The 20,347-nt window shown below is 35.8% G+C and overlaps 2 protein-coding genes across 4 annotated transcripts; one reads left to right on the top strand and one right to left on the bottom strand.

Moving 5' to 3' along the window:
* Positions 1–3,345: 3,345 nt before the first annotated feature.
* LOC112513830 lies at positions 3,346–14,657 on the top strand. Of its 3 annotated transcripts, none has more exons than XM_025120202.1 (8): positions 3,346–3,489; positions 4,366–4,506; positions 7,416–7,521; positions 9,331–9,516; positions 12,218–12,709; positions 13,074–13,115; positions 13,196–13,276; positions 14,442–14,657. In XM_025120202.1, the coding sequence occupies exons 2-7, from the start codon at positions 4,459–4,461 to the stop codon at positions 13,258–13,260; spliced, it is 939 nt and encodes a 312-aa protein (XP_024975970.1). In that variant the 5' UTR covers positions 3,346–3,489; positions 4,366–4,458; the 3' UTR covers positions 13,261–13,276; positions 14,442–14,657. The 3 variants fall into 3 exon arrangements, with proteins under 3 accessions (XP_024975970.1, XP_024975969.1, XP_024975968.1); XM_025120200.1 differs by having other exon boundaries at positions 3,358–3,489; positions 13,032–13,115; XM_025120201.1 differs by lacking the exon at positions 13,196–13,276 and having other exon boundaries at positions 3,356–3,489; positions 13,032–13,115.
* On the bottom strand, positions 14,544–20,021 carry LOC112513829 (cystathionine beta-lyase, chloroplastic-like). The gene is made up of 13 exons (XM_025120198.1): positions 19,866–20,021; positions 19,239–19,389; positions 19,025–19,155; positions 18,430–18,500; positions 18,258–18,349; positions 17,257–17,344; positions 17,053–17,164; positions 16,737–16,833; positions 16,577–16,658; positions 16,131–16,248; positions 15,943–16,050; positions 15,675–15,777; positions 14,544–15,277 (listed from the first exon to the last, which is right to left on the bottom strand). The coding sequence occupies exons 1-13, from the start codon at positions 19,929–19,931 to the stop codon at positions 15,102–15,104; spliced, it is 1,395 nt and encodes a 464-aa protein (XP_024975966.1). The 5' UTR covers positions 19,932–20,021; the 3' UTR covers positions 14,544–15,101.
* Between the last annotated feature and the right edge of the window lie 326 nt (positions 20,022–20,347).

Below are 20,347 nucleotides of genomic sequence, written 5' to 3'. Positions count from 1 at the left end.
CGGAGGCCGGAGGACGGTGGCCGGAGAGAGGAGAGTTTTAAAATACCAAAAATATCCTTGCATTAAGATTTTAATTTAAAATTACCAAATTTATAAATTTYCTAATTTATCTATTGATTTGTGGTTAATATTGGTTCTCACAGTTACCACAAACAATTCAGTTCTCCCTTGAATAGGCCCCTATATATGTATATGTATATATATATAGAGAGAGAGAAAGAGAGAGAGAGATGAAGATTCAAACGAGAACACCTCAATTAATGTGAAAATACTCTTATCACATGTGATAATACACATGCGGGGACTTGGTGGTGTGTGGACGACGTGGTCTGCGACCTAGATTGCGCCATGTGATATATTATAATATTAATAGCAGTTAAGCTTGTAAGCCGATAACCTTGGTAATTAGCAAAAATTAGAGTAGGGTGTATATCTCTAATTAATGTATATCAATTCCTTGTATGTCGCTCATTATAACTATTTATACGGTTGGAATGAATAAGAAGAGATAACGGTGTGAATTCTAATAAATATTACATCAAAACACTCTTATCACATGTGACAACACACGTGAGGGGGATTGTGATGTATGAGTAACTTGACCCGCAACCTAGGTCGCGTCAAATGACGTCCACATATCTGATTTAGTATCGTATGTGATTGACTTAAGTAAAATATTGTTCTCACGTTTTCTTAAAATGAATGTGTTTTCGTTTGAATCATTCCCCATATATATTAATCTCAAATGTAGTGCTTGAGGATAACATAAAGCATAGGCTTATAGCAATAGCATATAATAGTTGTTTCCATATATAAAGATCTAATAATTAACTTTTAAGCATATTATTAACACATTTTACTGTAACTAGGGGTGTTCATAATTAAGTTAATAGAGAAAATGTGAACTGAACCATATGAAGCGGATACTTGGGTGCTCGAATCGAAACCGAATTGAACCGAATAAGGTGGTCATCTATGGTGAGGTTCACGGTTACCTGAATTTATAAAATATCATTTGTAATATAAAAAAAAATACTATAATAGAATATTTAAATCAATAACTCAACAACTAAATAAAATTAATACAAGCGCTACCAATTAAAATAAGTTTTATTGTTTAAAAATATCAATTCTTAAGAACATCAAAATTTATAAATAATTCCAAATGTAAAATACTCTTTTAACTTTAAGTTAATAAATAAATAATATAAATATTTAATAGTTTATATTATCCGGTTCCAATCGGGTACCCGTGAGTACCTATAATTCAAAACCAACACTGACCCGTCAATACACGGGTTTTTTCGGTTTTTGTTTCTTTTTGGTTATCAATTTTTCTATTTCAAATCAAACAGTTCAACTTTGTGTCTCGGTTCTCTGGTTTTCTTGAATATCTCTAACCGCAACATTTTCAATTCTCTTAGTAAACCAAGACAAACTAATAAAACTTTGGACTTTATGACATCTTTGTCTCTCGACATTTTATCACATGCCAAGACTCTCGATATCTCTCTCGTTTTCCCTCGTCTTTGTGGAGAAAAATATGTTTCGTCCGTGACGTGAGTGCACTATCACCTAACCCACAACACCTCTCCCTTCCCCTATATTTATAATGCATATATATATATATATATATATATATATAGTTTTGGAGTTGTTTAATTACATTTTTACACCTCTGTTATTTTGATAATGAACAGACTAATTTATTTCTACTTAACAGGCTTGCTTATAAACTTTGGGACTTCTATAAATGCTAGTGGACATAAAAAAAGTTCATAACATTTATTTGAAACATGGAAATCAAATTTAAAATTAATGTCATATATCATTCAATGTCGAATCTTTTGATCGATAATATTGACCAAATCACTCATATTTAGTCTTGTCAAAATAGTCCCATCAAATTTTAAATTTTATGTATTGAATATCAATTTCAAACATTGTTTAAATTTCCAAAAAGTTGTAAAAGAGAAAATGTTTTGAATGACATATCTAGTTGTTGCTTCTAGGAATGGCAACAGAGCAGGTTTTGTAATCCTCGTCCCTGACCTCGGTTTTTAGTAACAGTTCCCGTCTCCTGGTAGGTACGGGGATTAACATTCTGTATCTGGTTTATTTTCTGGGTTTGACCAAAAAATATCTGACCCCAGCCCCAATCCCAGTTTAAGTCTACTAGGGATCCCCGGCCCCGGACCCGTTTTAACGAGAAATTCCCGTCCCCGTTTGTGTCAAGTGAACCGGGTTTTCTATCAAGTCGAAACAAATCAATATCCTTAATTGCTTCATGAGGGTATCTATCGTTTGTAATTTTTTGAACGAGTAGCTTTTACTAAATGGCCAAATATCTTTTATCAAAAGGCTTGATCAATTTTATATCACCTAAATAAATCAAATATTTAAAGGCTTAATTTAGGCTAGAATCTAATTAGGAAACTATTAAAAATTGGAATCAAAATTTAATAAAGGAAATAAATCATTAAAAAAAAATAGAGGCTAGAATCGTCAAATTAAGCCCCTCGACTAATCTTGACTTGTTGAAACACCCCTTGTACTTGGCGTCCGTGCATCATATACCTACAAAAAATTAAACTCTTAAATATAATAACATTTATGCATAAACAAAATATTATCATCGATTCATACATGCTCAAGTTCAAGATCTTTGTCATAACTGTTATCGGTTATAACCGTAAAAATTTAACATTATACTTTTAGATACATACATTTAACATTGATCTGGTGATAAAATAGTCAGTATCTACATATATGGGCATTTACCAGTACATGTGTTCAACAAACTTGAAAGGTATTGGAACGGAAAATAATTCATAATGGTAGAACAAGAAACCGCACTTGCTTGAACTGGTTGAATATATGTTATGTTTCTATAGAATCAATTCTATCTCCTAACTGAATATATACTTGAACCTTTTTAATCTGAAAAATATAAAGTTAAAGTGACGTTGCTTACAGTTTCAAAAATAAATGAAGAAACTAGTTTGGTTTTGACTCTGAATTGACTAAACTGATATTCAATTTAAAAAAAGTCTGTAACCAATAACCAATTTGTAAAAAGGAACTAGAACCAAAAACCAAGTAGAATATAACCAGTAACTGATCTGGTTGATTTAGTTCGATCATGGTTTGGGTCTTATTGATTGTTCGTACGAATCGATTTTTTCTTACCAATAGTTAACGGAGCAGATGGGAAATGCTTCATTAAAAGACTAAAATGAGAAAAATATTATTTAGGGGACAAAACATGCATATTAGTTAATTGTATAGGGACTAGTTTTGTAAAATATTCAACTATAATGGCCTCTGACTGTCGTATTTAATCTCAGGGATAACGCCAAAAGACAACCGTAAAACCCTTTCCCTCTTTAATTTTAGTGCAAAAGCTATTCAATTTCTCTTGCAAAAAGTTTCTTTGAAGATTTCGAAACAAAAAGAGCGAATTCTAGTAGCAAATCTCTACATATTCAGGTAATTTGATAGATTTGATGGAAAAGGTTCACTAATTTGATGTGTTTGTCGGTAATTTGTTTGTTGATAGCATGCGAAGAACAACTGTAACACTGTTTGTTGTTATCTAGGCCTTTTCTGGTTATTGATTATATCGAAATTTTGGATATGATCGTCATAGAAGCTTAATTTATGCGCTGTCGGTTGATGCTGTTGTTGTGTTTGTGTTTCTTATTAAAATTATTGCAGTAGGTCGTCAAACCCTAGAATTTGATCTATCAGTGTTGTAAGGGAAGGACAAATATCAGTGCTTCATGTTTCCGGCATAATTTCTATGCACCTATATTCAATTTACATAGTTGTGCTTTGATTGGTTGTTACTTGTTAGTTATACAATTGATTGTCTCGGGCCTCTTGTTTTATTCCTGTAAGAAAAAAGTGCATGTCAGTGAAATTGTTGAAGGTTCTTGCTTGTTTGGCAAATATTTCTTATGGTATAAAAATAGGCGACAATAACTTTTATGTGAGATTGATGTGAAATGTATTAGCTTCTATTACTTCCAATGCCCCAAAAGAAGAGCTACGGTTTTGATATAATCAATCCGTACCTTTTATATGAAAAATTGATGCAGATTTGTTAACAAGTCACCACCAACATTGTCTTATCTGTAGGAACTGAAATAAGATTATTGTAGTTACCAAATATTTTTTAGAAAAAAAAAAATTTACATAAATTTGAAGCTCAAAAGTCGCATATTCAATTTAACATTCAAAGTGTATGACTTTTTGCAAATGGTGGGAGTACTTGAAACATTTGCATAAGAGTTGTCTTTATGATTTGAATGTCAATGTTTAATGACTATCTAAAAATGTAACTGCCTTTAATATTCTTTTCAGTTAAAGCTGTTACCAGTGTCTATTGGCAAAGTTGAGCATCAACCTGCTGTAGTTCTTCTTGAAGAGCTTATTTGATTGCAGTTTTAGAGAAGGATGTCTACCGGAGAGGTCAAAAAGGTTTCACCTCAAGATTTACAACTGGTATGGTTTTGAGCTTGATCTTTGCTTTATAAAATGCTTCTTCTTTTGACTAGTTCTGAATTCAATTTTAAGAAATTGCGGGAATTTCATAATGATCGGAACTGGGAAGGATACAATAGTGATGGGTAAATGTCGAAGGAGAAAATGGAAGTAGAGGATTAGTATTATGCCCAAAGTTAAGATGGATAACTAGTTAAATGGGTTCATCTCCCTACCATTGAGGTTGAAGAACTATAATATAGAGGAGGGACTAGCTATATAGGTGCAGCACTGAATTCTGTTGCATAGTAGATAGATGCAGAATATCCTTTGGTAAGTGACATTCATGCAAAATATGTTGAAAATGCCTCCCAATTCACCCACCAGGCTGAAGACGACTTCCAAAGTCGCTCAACAAGTCGCATCGGACAGGGAAAAAGGGCACATTTGCAGCGATATCATCGTGACTCCTATAGTCGCATACTAAAGTCTCCGTAACATCCTTGTGACTTCTCAAGTAATTACAAAGTCGCATACGGCTGTGAAGCCAAAACCAGGCTAGATGTCGTTCAAAGTTCTAAGTCACCTTGGAGTCTCTTTCAACTGGTGATGGGTTTTTAGTGCCAAATTAGGCACAAATGGTTGTAACCCTAAGCAATACCCCCTTTGTTCATACACACACCATTACTTTCTCTTTCGTTTCAAGTGCATTGGATGCACATTTTGTCTTATAGCAACATTGTTATAAACCTATAGTGGATTCTCTCTACTCCTTCCGCCACTGGTTTTTCCAGTTTTGTGGTTTCCGCTTAAATCTTAGTGTACACTTCTCTCCCTGCTTTATGATGCATTATATATTTTTTGCCATGTTTTGATGTTTGTAGACTATATTAATGTTTATAGCACAACCATTTCGTAATTTGTTGACATATAGGTTTTATGAGCACTAGTTCCAGGAACTAGATTGGTGTTTTGGTTGCATTTGGAGCATTGTTATGAGTTGTGACTTAATTGTGATCGCTAGTGTGCCTGTATTTCATAACAATTGTTGTAATTTAAAACACCACTAGGCACTTGACTTTGCCTTTCCAATTGAAGGTCAAATTAAAGGTCAACTGCCCAGACAACTGAAATACAAATCATCCGATATTGATTTCAATGTGGAAAGGTTTGCTATAATGTGTAAAGGTGAACTAACTAATGCTCAACACATATTCAGTATCAACATTCACAAACACATATAAGTATAACAAAGCAATAAAGAGATTGAGAGACACCAGGACTCTTACGTGGAAAACTCAACGGAGAAAACCACTGGCGAGGGACGTCATGAACTAATCCACTATATCGATTGAAGTGATTACAAGCTTGAAGAATAGCAACAATGTTGAGCTATGGCGAGGCTGGTGTTCGTATATGGAGGTGTATAGAAGACAAACAAAATGACCTAAATCAGGAAATGGAACTCGTATGCTCATACTTTATTTGCTAACGACTTGCCAAGTCGCATACATACTTGCCTGGTTCTGTAGGTTTTGGTCGAAATATGATGAAGTCACATACAAGTCTCAAATATTGTGCCGAGAATTTGTCCCCTGTACATGATAGCATCCAAGCGACATGTGAGAGACATAAAAATCGTATACACCTAGATACACAAGTTTCTTGCAAGTTGCAAACATCTTGCATATTATGTACTGAAAGTTCCATCAGGTTTAACATGACTTCACAAGCTAAGGATTTTAGTCACACTCCAACAAGATGAATGAATTGAATTTGTGGCACAATTCTCATCTTGGTGTTATTAAAGGAAGGAACTATAGGTAATACTAATCGGTGAGGGGTTAGAATGGTTGACCGAATCTACTGACAGTAACATCCATTTCGTTATGTTCAGCACAATTTTTGGATGTGATTATTATGGCAGATGAAATGCTATAACCATCTGCGTTCCTTGGGCGGATAATAATCAAGACTTTTCTTACATTTACATTCTAGAGAAATTCCGAATGAGCTAGAATTGCTATAATGGATGACTTCGAAGTGAAGAAAACATAAGATGGTAAGGAACTAGATCTATACGATTTTGAGAACTCCTGATTTGGGGTGAACTGAAGAAGGGAACCCATTGAATATGAAAGAACATTTGCTTCCCAGCATGGTATAATGTCGAATAAAAGCTGGAAAACTTAGAGGCCATTTGTTTGCTACAAGGGACTAGTGACAAATAGATGAACAGAAAAAAACTAGAAAACTTAGAGACAAAAAAGTAGCTTACATCCATTAATCTTCCCAAAAGATGAATCTAAAACACGTTCCTACCTCTTAGTTAATTAAAGAAGTCCATTTTACCTAAAGACATCTTACCGAAGTGACTGGTACTGGTACATCTATCCCTTCAACACCACCGACAAAAATGTGAAATTTGCAGAGGATATGTGAGGGAGTAAGTTATATTTGACATGTTTCATCGCTTAAGGGTTAACACAAGCCATAAGGTAGAAGTAATTAGTAGCCACTCCTCAACCACCTTCAATTTTGATCACATTAATGACTAGTGGACATAGACGAAATCACATGAGTATGAATACACTACCTTATTTTATGTGACTAGAAGTTAAAGTGAGAATGAAAAGAAAGAACGAACAACATAGAGCAAAGCACATGAGGGAGGCCCTCCAATGCCTTTGCACATAAAACCTTGACACTCCCTTCATGTGTAACCCAAGCCCATAAAGCGGTTGGCAACTCACTCTTTGATTTATCATGAATTGCTATGTGTTGCTGAGGACTATAATGACCAGTAAGTTCCAACCTAAATTATGCCAAATATTCTCTGTATTCTGTGTAGTACATGTTATTTATAAATTATAAGTGTTCTTTTGTTATTATTTCAGTAAATTTACTCATTTGATCGTGTTCCTATTCAGGTACAAAATCTTATAGAAAGGTGTCTTCAGCTTTATATGAGCCAGAAGGAAGTTGTTAGTACACTACTACATCAAGCAAAAATAGAACCTAGTTTTACTGAACTTGGTAAGATACACACGATACTTTATCTTTGTATGTTTTGGCTTTTGAGAGAGCAACATTGAAGTGTGAAAGTTCTAACCATCCTTCTTGTTTCATCGTAGCACAACTATGCATGTTTGTCATATATTGCTATGTGTGTTTTATGTAACACTTGATAGTTGTGTACTCTTTTTTGATTTAGTGTAATGCTTCATTTCAGAAGGAAAATTCGTGATTTTTTATGTTATTAATGTGGGTCTATCCTAGGCAGATTACCTTCTCATTCCAGGTCATGTTAATCTGGCCACCTGTACATCTTTGAGACTTCCAGAAAAGAACCATAAGCTGGAGTGCTATTAACAATTGTTGAGGATGAATTGGATCTTACAATGTTATGTCTTATCTTGGATACTGTGACCTGAGAATAAGGGGAAAAATAGACCAGAGGGACAAAAATATGATCATGGTGCGAGAGATGACTGTATCACTTATATGAGTAAGCAAGATTAACACTCCAATGACCAGATCCTGAACCTTGAGGGTGAGGGTCACCTGCACGAAGGTATGGTAGGTGAAACTCCCAATCTTCCAAAAGGGCGATCTCACTTGATGTGGTGCATTTCTAATGGGTGTGTTGGAGTCTGGAGAAGGTTATTTTAACATTAACCTCCAACATGGGGGTGTGTGCTTAAGAGATCATCAAACAACTTTAAGCTGAGATGAAACATTGGTTGTCAAGGAACCAATATAGGCTAAACTTGCTAGTCCAAACCACCTCTGTCATTCACTGTATGGTCAATTTTTGACTACTAATGGTGGAACTTTGATCCTACAAATTTTGTTTTATCTATGTCAAATTTCAATTAGTGGTCAAAGTTCAAACCAGATTCAGATCTTGAGCCAATGGTCACACCAAGGCTTCAGATTATACCATTGCCTGACTCAATCATTAACCAATGAAGAAAGGGGTGATCCTTCCAAGATCTTTAGGATTACAGAGGAGACCCAAAGGCCAGAGTCACGAACACTTACATTTCCCTGTTAAATTGACCTGTAATCGACGGAAAGAATGTCCACTCATGTCAAACATAGCCCTATAATAAGATTTCCTTGGACCAGGCAGTCCCCGATGACTTTGGAATAGAATTTTATCAGGACATCATTTATCCAACCAAAACATGGATAGCGGAGATATATTAGGACTAGGACCCATAAACATTCTTGAACCGCAAGTCTTATTGGGGGATATACATGGAAAGTTTTAATGATGCTACACATCACCATCATAAATAGAGGTCACAACTTGATTCTCAGGTATTCAAGCTCTCTAGACTCCAGTTCCCTTGTATGTAACAGCCCCAAACTTGGGCATCAAAGCCTCAATCTTTGGGAACCCCCTCTGAGGTAAGTGTTTTTCCATCTGTTTCATGTACCCAAACCACATGCAGGCAGCCTCCAATGATCTTCCAGCACCTTGGGCATTCATGTCATCTGTGATGCATCAGACACTCTGTTGGAAATACTGAACTCCGAGATGCCTTGTATTACATATAGCACCTTCCGCCAATTTTTGATTGTTCATGAACAGCTTATTCATATCTTATAGCCAATGAATAATGTAAAGCACATGCTATCTCAGTAGATAATTCCCAGGAGACTGTTGCGAGATCACTTCTATATGGACTATGGCACAATTTTGTTAAGTAATGTTTGTATCAATCCATAAGTAATTTAAGAAAAATTATGTGACTTCTTTACTCAAATTCATTTATTTTCTGATGCAGTGGCATATAATCTGTTGATTTTATCATCTAACACATTATTATCTTTCAGTTTGGCAGAAGCTTGAAGAAGAAAATCAGGATTTTTTCAAGGCTTATCACCTGAGATTGATATTGAAGGACCAAATAATGAAATTCAATAAATTGCTCCAGACACAGGCTGAGCTGATGCGTCAGATTTCCCCTGCTGCTGGAGCACCTTCAGTTCCTATCTCCAGTGGATCTCATGTTCCGCTATGTAAGAGAGCCATCACTAAACGCAATTGTTGTGCCTAAGATGCTGTGTGCTTTGTTTGCATAAGATATACTTGCTCAGTTCTCTTAATCTATTCAATTTATGCATATCACTTTGGGGCCACACAAAAGTCCAATTGGTAGAGTTTTAATTTGTAGATTTGAAGGATACAATCTGTTGGAGTTTGTTGGTGGTCTATTAGCTAAAGTTTTGAGTTCTTAGGTTTTTAGTTATTGATTAATATCATGTCTTCTCCCATACTAAGGTACTACCTCTCATATATAAAAGTTAGGCAACTGAGAGAAAAACTAGTGATACACACAAGACTTGAAATAGTTATAAATGACTCCCATACAGGAAGGGAAAACCTGCTTTAGATTGGGTGATAGCGCGGTTATGATTATCTTTTCTTGTGCTGTTGGACTCACAACTTCCAAGGTTATTTGTTTGGTGTGGAGAATTAGGATATAGCATAGCACATGACCTCGTGCGAGGGCACTTGTGCTCTCACTACTAATAGTGAAAAATCAACCATGAATATTTGTAATTACAGTCCCAATTGATGATCATATCCTAATTCTATTACAGTCACAAGATGTCAAATCATTTTTGGTTTCTGTTGGAGTAGATAAACTTTGGAGTTCTTCTATGGATTGTCACTGCCTCCAGATCTGTTTGAATTGTTCCCACCTGTTCTTTATACAAATGTTTTCACATGTGAGTTCTGCTGATACCCTCAAAATTCCCACAGCCTAAAGTAGTCTTACCCAAGGCTTTCAAGAGCTACACCATCCAACCAGAATCGTGTTACTGAACCGATTGAAACGAAGAGGAAAGCAAAGGATAATGCCTCTGTGCTCATTGGGATGAAACAACCTAGTTCTTCCTTACCTGGGAAAAATAATTCAACAAGTTCAAGATATTGTGAGGATTCATTGCTAAAGTGGTGTCCAATGCTTTCTGTAGCCACCTCTTGAGATATGCAAGCAGTGCAACTCTTTGGCCTAAAAAAATCTTCCCAAGGTCCTCTTGAGCAAAACTAAATAATGCAGGCACATACATATTTTGAAGCTTGGGCATGGTTAGGTTGCCCAGAGATCATCCATAACCAACTTGTACCCCTGATTATCTTTATACCTTTATGAATGGGGTTGTTTCATCTATAAATGCTCTATGATTGGATGACGATGATAACTTTTATACTCTTGGATGATCAATTTAGATGCATTGTGCATGCTTATTTGAGATCTTTGGGGTTAATAATCTTAATGTGATATCATGCCTATATCCAAAGGCAAAGAAATGGAAGGATGTGTGTGGCTATTGTCTGGATTAATGATTTTAGCATGCCAAGTAACTCAATCTATGGAGAGCAGAATGAGTGAAACTGAATGGAATCAGTATCATTATTTAATACATTGAAGGTTGAACATCATAGCAAGATTCTAGTTAATGTTAATCTTCCTATGCATAATAATCATGTATGTTCTCTCTGGGGAAGTAATTAGGACGATGTTTCATTGACATATGGCATTCTGATGTCTTATGAAAGGAGATGGTGATCTTGTTATCTAAGGCAGTTTGCTTATTAACAATTGCTATCATTTAGGATCATAGCAGGTGCAGATATATGCTGAAAAGGAGGGAGCTATGTGCCTATGTTTGGTATGGAGGGATATAAATAACATACCACATTTGATGGTGAAATCATTTTTAGGATAGGTAGTTGATGGGATATTTCATTATCTGACATTCATTTTCTTTTTTCTTAGAGAGGATCCCAATACAAATTGCCCTCTTTTAAGTTATGGCATATAGGTTTCGAACCAAGAAGAAGAATATACCATTATAGGAAGTTTGACAAGTCTTGATGTGCTCTTTATTTTAATCATATGCTTTACGAGGCAGAGTTCTGTTTACTTTCGTAAACGTTGTGGTGGATGCAGATTACTAGATTATCAATCTCATAGGTGGCTACTTCAAGGTAGTGGTTCTTTTTCTGGTCAAATTTTTCTTGGTGCATTGACTGCATTCTCAAGCCTGAACAATTTGAGAAAGAGAAGACTAATAGCTCAGTTTTCTTTTTGAAGGGAATTCAAGGCTTGTAGGGGGATAAGGTACTATGAATCTGCCCCTCTTATCTTTCTTGTGGGTCCTTTAGGAGGGAAAGAAGTAGGAAACTTGAGCATGTAATTTGTACTGATAAAACAATTTAACTTTCTGGGGCAGAAATCTTTAGCTTTTGTAGAAAATCATGATAAGAGCAGGTTGTATTATCAAATTTGCTTGTGTTCTTTTCATTTTTGTTCACTTTCCTTTTGGCTTTTTGAGTTATATCATTTATTGTATTATCAATTTTTTCTTGGATGTGTGACCATTTTATATGCTAACACAGAAACTCTCTACTCTGAAGAGTTGTTACGTTATATGTTTCTTTCTTTGCTCTTCCTCTTTCTACTCCAGTTTCTTGACCTTCAATGTCTTTTTTTCCGTTTTGGCGGTAAAGTTATTTACTTGTTCTTGTTTATTTTGAGATTCTGATTCAATTGGGAGAGGGATGGAGTGGGATGAGATTCAGATGTTTCACTCTCACACGTAGGAGAGAAGCTCAAGAAAAAGATCTGATTAGCTTTTGAATATATTTTCTTTTATGTGGTGAATAATTTCTTATTCTATTACTCATATAGTAATCTTTGTTTTACAGTGCACCAAAATCCTTCATGCTATTCCCCAGATAATACAGGACAAGCTATGAAGCTAGAGAACATGCACCAATCTACGGTTTCTAAATTGCCTAATGCACTCACTAATGGTGGATCGTCACTTCACCATTGCATGCAATCTGCTGTTGGTTTGTCTAGCATGTCCAGAAGGGAAGATGTTTCACCAAACCTACTGATGGCTCAGAATTCAAATATGGTACTTATGCAAGGAATCAATGGTGACGGGATGATTAAATCAGAATCTGGTTATGCAGATGAACCGGCATTTATGTTCAATGCTGCAAATAATGTTCTAGAAAGGCATCCTGCAATGGCAGATGTGCCTCTTCCTTCCTTTATTGGTGAAGAATCCAATCCAAAACCTGTAAACGAACCAATTGTAGATCCCGATACATCATCATATGGATTTTTAGGCCAGATCCCTAGAAACTTCAGTCTGTCAGATTTGACAGCAGACTTCTCTATTAGTTCAGGTTCTCTCTCTCTCTCCGTCTGATGTGTTTCAAACTTCAAGTAGAGGTTCTACTGTTTGCTACTGTTTCTTGGAAACACCCTCACTATACAACAAAAGAGGGTCATTTAAGAAAATAACCTTATGACAGATTCTTTTTATATGCATGATCTTCCGCTAGATTTAAGAACACTGAGAATGCTTGTTCCTAACACAATAATGCCTCAAAATTTGTCAGAAAGTCATTTATTAAAAAACTAATCTGTCAGAAGGTTATTCTCTCTCTCCAACAAAAAGGAGCTGCATATCATCGTCCTTGATATGACATCTACGTTTTCTTTCAGATATATTAGACAGCTATTCTAAGTCACCCTACCTGGCAACAGATACAGACTTCTTGAATCCTCATGGTAACGGAGATATTCAAGGTATGATTTTTTGGCATTTAACAAAATGTTTATTTAGAATCGTGGAGTGGGTATTGATATCTGTGTCCTGGCCCTGTCAGGAGATGGTAAAAGGTTGGACACTATATCAGAAGGCTTGAGTTATGAAGGGTTTGGCAGTGATTGATTTATTGTTGCTGATGGTACTATTTCCAGCCATTAAACTATCAACTGTATAATTAGAGTGAAATGTGCCATGAGTTCCTCAAGTATTGCCTGTTTTGGCCAAAAGGAACAAAAAATAAGACTGTTCATCTTCTCTAGTTAGCCCAGATCTTTATTTAGAAAATGAGCAAAATGTAGTAGATTAGAAGTTCCAAACAAAGAAAGCTGAAATATTCAAACTTGCACAAGATATATAAAAAAGAAACAAGGAAAAGACGAAAGAATAATATGTACCATTTGCATGCACATAAAAGATATAGATATACCTCCATATGTGTGTGTGTGTGTAGGGCCAGGTTCAAATAAGAACCGAGTAACCAACTATCCATTAGTTATTCATTATGAATATTTTAGTGGTTATTCATGTGAATTACTCATGAAATACTTGGTTTCCAGGTTCTCAATATTTACGCTTCTCATTTGAACTTAGTCCTATATATGTATATGTTTTTCCGTAGAACAGATATATAATTTCACAGTGACACCTCCAACCATACTGCCCCGTAGACCGCCTTCAGCCAACTGTCATAACCTTGAAAATGCAACATGCAGATATTCTTTTTTAACTTTTGACGAGAAGATCTAACACAGTTGGTCTGAGAAACTTTAGGTAACAACCACTAAAGAAATTGTTCCTCAAAAAGTTCTGGTCAAAGAAGGCAATACATTTGGAATTTCTGATTACTTCGTATGCAAAGGAATTACTTGATTTTTCACTGAACAGATCAATCCTCTATCATATATTCTTGAAACTTGTACATCCTCATCGTTCATTACTGCCATATCGAGAACAAATGTTTTTCTATTCTAGTTACTTACAACATTATTACAACTCCCGAAGATCTATAATGTGCAATTTCTCAATTGTACACCTCAACATATGTATAGTTGAAACCATCTGGGATGGTTTCCTCATGAACCTTAGAAAGATTTTTGTTTTGAAGTACATAATATCTATATACGACAAAACTCACACAGTCCTCACATGTGGGACTTGAACCCTTGACCTCCAACGAGGCTGGGATCTACCAGTGACCTGGATGCTACTGAACCATTGATGCTTTGGCGAAAGAGAGATTTTTCGTTGATTCTAGTTTTCCTGCTTGCTGATTAGAATGTTCTTGGTATGCTTTAATTGTACAGCAGGTGAATATTCCGCCCAATCCGACACAAGTTTTTGGTAAATAATTTGATGCAAGCGTGAAGAGGTCCAAACTCTGAGAATACTATGATGATTGGTGTGTCTAGTGAGGTAAAATTGTAGTCATGGTGGTAGGCCTGTGGAGGGTGTTTAGATTTGCAATATTTTGATGTTCCTCTTTGTTGGTTTTATATAGTTCTCATGGTTTGTTTGCTTCTTCTTCCTTTTTTTTAGGATTTTGCTTTTATTTGGTTTGATTTATATAGTTTAGATATCTTATAGTAGGGTTTGAGATTATAATCACTTTTTTCTTCAAATTGCAATCCACTAATAGAGACCAAAAGACGGACTTGAAAATTGTTATTTCCAAGTTACTATTATCCCCGTGGTTTAATATTCATTACTTTTTCGCTTCTCGTTAAATTACAAACCATAATGACGAAAATCATATTTCACTTTTTAATAAGATCTGGTGGGGCAAATGAAAAAAACAAGGGGATGAATGCTTTCTGATCTTTTAATAGAACAAACATGTTTATTACTAGATAACTTCAACTAGAAACAAGGAAAAAAAATCCTAGCCTGCGTTTTAGTTACAGGGGGAGAGATGAGAAAATATTTATAAAAAAATCCTAATCGAACTACGGTAGCACCGGAGGATCCTAAATAGGCCCGGTTTTGAGTGCATTGTCTAAATCGGCAATCAAATCATCCACATCTTCAATCCCGACAGAGATACGAACCAGATCTTCTGTTAGACCTCTAGCCTCACGGACCGCTGCAGGTATGGCTGCGTGTGACATAAAGCTCGGCATGCTTATCAGCGATTTTACGGTCCCTGCCACAAAAGGAAATGTTGGTCAAGACACAAAAACACCCACGAAATGAATAATTTTTTCCTCCATCAATGTAACAAAGTTATACATTTTAACCAGGAATATATTAATCTTGTAACATATGATGACATGGATGCCAAAGTTTTCGAGATTTATTGATTGAAAAAGTATAACGGTCTAAGGAGGTTACCAATAAAAAATATATTGATTGACAACTTGAAATCTACGTCATCAAATGTTAGTTACCATGCCAAAAATTTGTCAAGTGTTGTTATATACATTTTTTAGAAAGAATTAATATGGGGCATCTTAAAAAGCTCTCGGAAATAAGCCTAGATGGGGTAGAAATGTGGGATATACTGAAAATACTAGGATCTGGAAGGAGAAAGAAAAGATTACCAAAACTAACAGTTATGCCGAAGTATTTAGTATTCTCTACTATGTGTTTAGAGAAAGCCAAGGACCCTGTCTCGAAACTCAGAACTGATCCTGCACCCTTGGCCTGCAAAAGGTAAACCATGAACGGATATTGTAACAAGAAATGAAACGTAAGCTCTTTATAAGCTCAAAGTTACCATGGTTTTAAGTTGATTTGGTCAGCATGGTGGAGCTCACACAAATTTACTATTCTATCCGTGTAGACGGGTTGTTACACAGATATGATTACCTGAGAGTAGTGTAAAGTGTGTCCAGGATGGTTAGGAAGACCAGCATAATTGACCTTCTTCACCCTAGGATGAGAGGCCAGAAATTCTGCTATCTTTTGTGCACTCTCCTACATTACAAACAATCAACCGTCAAACACCAATATAACCCACTCGAAAGAAAACTTAGTAGGGTAGATTCGAATGAAACCTGCTGCCTCTCAACCCGCAATGCCATTGTCTTGATACCCCGTAAACAGATCCAACAATCAAAAGGTGCCAGCCCTGCACCTTCTGAATTTTGTAGGAAATACAATTCTTCTCCCAACCTGTTTTAAGTATCAAAAACCCAATGTCTTGAAAAAAGCTCTGCTTGGTTAGCCATAAGCTAGCTTTAAGGACTTTTTTCCAATTATGCCCTTTATAATTTTTCCAATTAACTTTTCAAAACATGTCATTTTAGGTCATTACTCATTTTATATTGTCATCTAGCTTATCAGCTAGTTTTTTCCAAACATTACTAGCTTATCGGTTAGCTTATTAGCCAACAGCTTGCTTATCAGCCTAGGCATTTTGTTAATAACTTCAAGAGCACTCAGTCAAGCCATGTATAGTTGACTTTTGGATAGATCAAAACAACTTATGTAATATTCAAACCTTTCTCCTCTTACGGAAAGCACTCCGGCCATGACGTCACTGTGTCCCGCAACAAATTTTGTAGCTGCGTTCATTACAAAGTCTGAAAGAGCCAACATATATTATTATTAATAGGGAGTAGGGACACATAAAAACCCCACGAAAGATCACGGATACAAACCTGCTCCAAGTTCCAAGGGCTGACACAATACAGGAGACATTAAGCTGTTATCCACCAACAAGAGAGCCCCGTTAGCATGGGCGATCTTTGCTATTTTCTGAAATAGAAAGGCACACACCTTAATCCAATTTGATAAAAGGAGGCTATATGTGATAGAACAAAAATCTCCTGTATCCAAATCACCAATCACGTGAAAACACATCATTATTTTATTTAATTCATCAATAAAGTGATGGCGTATCTTTACATGATTGGTGGACAGGGAGGAGATATGGGATTTGGAGACTGGATGCGATCTTATGATTTCAACACTTACACGAATATCAGAAATTTGTTGTCTTGGATTGGTTGGACTCTCCAACCATACAAGCTTTGTTTGTGGACCAATAGCAGATGCAACCTCATCTAGGTCGGTTGTATTCACACGCCTTCAAATTGAGCAACATATTTCAAAAGTGTGGCTAAATGACAAGAGGTATTTATTTATGTTACAAAAGACAGAGAGAAGTTTTTTACTAACTTGACCACAATTCCTCTATTTGGAATGACTCGTGAAAGCAGTCGATCTGAACCACCATATATGTCTTCTCCGGCAACAATTCCTTCACCTGCAAGTATGATGGCACTAATTACAATTAATGTACCAACAGAATTGTTAAAAGTGGGCAGCAATTTGACAAGGCAAGATCTATGAAGAACCCACATGCAAAATGTTTAGACAAGAACCAATTGCATCATTAGTGGTGGCTTCATGCATCAAATTCTTGAAACCGGAGGTTTTTATCTCCAATTTGGCATTATATTATGGACAGAAAATCTCAAGAGGGAGAATGGCTCATATGGTCATCGGTATCCATATGTAGAGGTGGAAGTCCTTTTGACTAGTGAACTCTTTTGTTATAGGGGCAGGTTTAAATGAGAACAATAAATATTTTGAGAACCAAGAAACCACCTATTTCATTTGGTATTCATGATGAATGTCGTGATAGATATTCATGAGGAATGTCATGAAAGATGTTCATGATTATTCAGGGATATTCATCATGAATACTACATGAAATAGTTCTCAAAATATATATGGTTCTCATTTGAACTTGCTTCTATATACAAACACACACACACACACACATATATATATATATATATATGCATTCCTTGAACTTGTAAATCCTAATCTGAAAAATCAACAAGAGTGACTAGCTAGGGCTGCGGATCTAGGTCAATTCTTGACCAAACCACATAAATATCTGTATTTGATTGTGCACGTGTGAATCTCGTTTGTTCGTTTCCTAATAGGGCAACCCACCAAAGGGACCCAACCCCTGGATACTTTGTTGAGGGCCTTAGTATGTGTAAATATTTCACTCATTTCCTAATAGGGCATCCCACCAAAGGGACCCAACCCTTGGATACTTTGTTGAGGATCTTAGCATGTGTAAATCTTTCACAACCCTCAAATTTTCAGCATTTATAGTATCAATCTGCTGCATGCATCTGTGAAATGAAATCGGTTATATTTACCAGGTTTAACGAGATGAGTGACGGCAGACAAGGCAGCCATTCCACTGGTAAAGCAATATGCTTGATCTGCTTTATCAAGCTTCGCCATCAGACTGACCAACCACATGCAAAAGATAATATCAATATAGTGAGAACCAACAATAACACATAGCGTTATCATCAGAAGTCATACCTTTCAAGCACATCACGTGTAGGATTGCCACTCCTAGTGTAATCATAGGGGCCAGATTCAGTTGCTGAAGGCTGAAAAGCACATTTACAGAAATTGGTCAACTATATAATCCTATTTTTCCTCCAGAAATCTTTAGAGTTAACACAGCATTCCATTTCAACCAAGTGACCCACACCCAAGTTCCATAGCTTTAAGTCCCCTTAACCTAAGTCTATATATATAGGGGCCGCTTCAAATAAGGCTAAATATCATAAGAAGGTAAGAAAGGAAGGATCATATGTGAATCCATTACAAAAATCAGAAAAAATCTATTTGAAGATGCATATGTGAAACCAATGTTATAGGCTATTCATATGGGTTCACATATGCATTTTCAAATGGATTTCTTTAATGATTCACATAAGAACCTTCCCTTAACCTTCTCACTATATCCAGTCTTCTTATTTGAACCTCCCACTATGTGTGTGTGTGTATATATATATATATGTAACCATCCACAGAGTAAAAGTTGTAAAACTTAGTGGTGACGACCAGAATTCGAAGTGATGGGACTCCTTGTCTTATAGTCATATTGTTCATGATTGTAAAAATTTACCTGCTTGAATGTAGCTGTTTGATATAGTGGTGTGCTCATTGCATTATAGGGATCAAACTTGCTCTCAAAATTCATGAGTACGGTTGATACACTGGGCTCCTTTATGTCTGTCTCCACAGTTGAATACGTCTCTGCCATTAAATCAACCATATTAACACATACAAATCCAAATGAAACATTTTATATCTTAACTTAACAAATTACAAAAACCAACCATCAGAGTATTCCGCAATCCTGTCAGCTACAGCTGAAGCCCTCACATCCATCTTGCAGTCTCTTGAACAGCCTAACCACAAGTTCTTACATGACAATGCTGAACTGCGAGTGCTTGCTGAACTAGATTTACACCAGGAACTAACAACCCCCTAAAATAGCAAATTTGAAATATAAACACATATGAATGTGAAAATTAAATCATATGAATAGAAATTACATGGTAGTTGATGACTTGATTCACGCTTGGTTATACAAAATCCTCATTTTTTTAACTCTCTTACTCCTTTCAGTTTTCTCACATTCTCTTAATTAAAAACATACATATAAATATGAAAACCAAAAGAAAACTGAAGAACATGAATAGAAATTATATACGCCATTGATGTACAGTCGTAAAACAACTAAACCCTAAATTTGTTTCATTAACTTATAAAAATCAAAGAGAACAAATACTTGAAATGAAAATCAAAAGAAAACAAAACAATATGAACAGAAATGACACGATCATTGATTCACACTCGTAAATTAACAAAACCCACAATCAAAACCTCTTGTTTTCCCTTTAAATTTGGTCCATTCGCTTAGAAAATCAAAGGGTAAAATGTCTGTATAATGAATAACTTACAGAGCGGTTGTTAAGTTCAAGTGGTGCAACTGCAAACATCGACAATCCGAGTGAAGAGAAAGCCATTGTTGTATCTGGATATTGCTGCCGAATTCAAGGGTTTTGGATGCTGCCATTATATAGAGACGGTGATTACAGAGAGATGGAGGATTTTGGGGGCCGAATTAAACTGCTTCAGTTGTGGAACAAATATGGACTCTTTCATCCGATAATCATGGTTCCACCGGAGAATTCTGCAAATGTTGACCCCCCTCAAGTTTTGGATATTGTCAATTTAGATCCTTTAACTTAAAATCTACAATTATTCGAGCTCCGCTTGAAAAAATTATACCAGACTTGAGCTCGAATAACTTTTTCACTATAGGGTTCGACCTCGAATATTTTTTGAGTTATCGAGCTTGAGCTTGATGCTCGTTTACGGGCTTGTACACGCAATCGAGTGCTCGTTTATTGCTCGAGGTTTATAATTTATATATTTTTGT

Source organism: Cynara cardunculus, assembly GCF_001531365.2.
Source record: "Cynara cardunculus var. scolymus isolate 2C chromosome LG 5, CcrdV1, whole genome shotgun sequence".
NCBI lineage: Eukaryota > Viridiplantae > Streptophyta > Magnoliopsida > Asterales > Asteraceae > Cynara > Cynara cardunculus.
The sequence above is the reverse complement of the archived record's forward strand: the minus strand, read 5'-3'. Positions and strand labels throughout refer to the sequence as shown.

Excerpts from the sequence above, each read along its gene's own strand:
- LOC112513830 (XM_025120200.1), top strand. The coding sequence starts at position 4,459 with ATGTCTACCGGAGAGGTCAAAAAGGTTTCACCTCAAGATTTACAACTG. Across the intron at positions 4,507-7,415 it reads CACCTCAAGATTTACAACTG|GTACAAAATCTTATAGAAAG; the intron begins GTATGGTTTTGA and ends GTTCCTATTCAG. Across the intron at positions 9,517-12,217 it reads TGGATCTCATGTTCCGCTAT|TGCACCAAAATCCTTCATGC; the intron begins GTAAGAGAGCCA and ends TTTGTTTTACAG.
- LOC112513829 (XM_025120198.1), bottom strand. The coding sequence starts at position 19,931 with ATGGCTTTCTCTTCACTCGGATTGTCGATGTTTGCAGTTGCACCACTT. Across the intron at positions 17,345-18,257 it reads CACTCATCTCGTTAAACCTG|GTGAAGGAATTGTTGCCGGA; the intron begins GTAAATATAACC and ends TCATACTTGCAG. Across the intron at positions 16,659-16,736 it reads GCCCTTGGAACTTGGAGCAG|ACTTTGTAATGAACGCAGCT; the intron begins GTTTGTATCCGT and ends TGGCTCTTTCAG.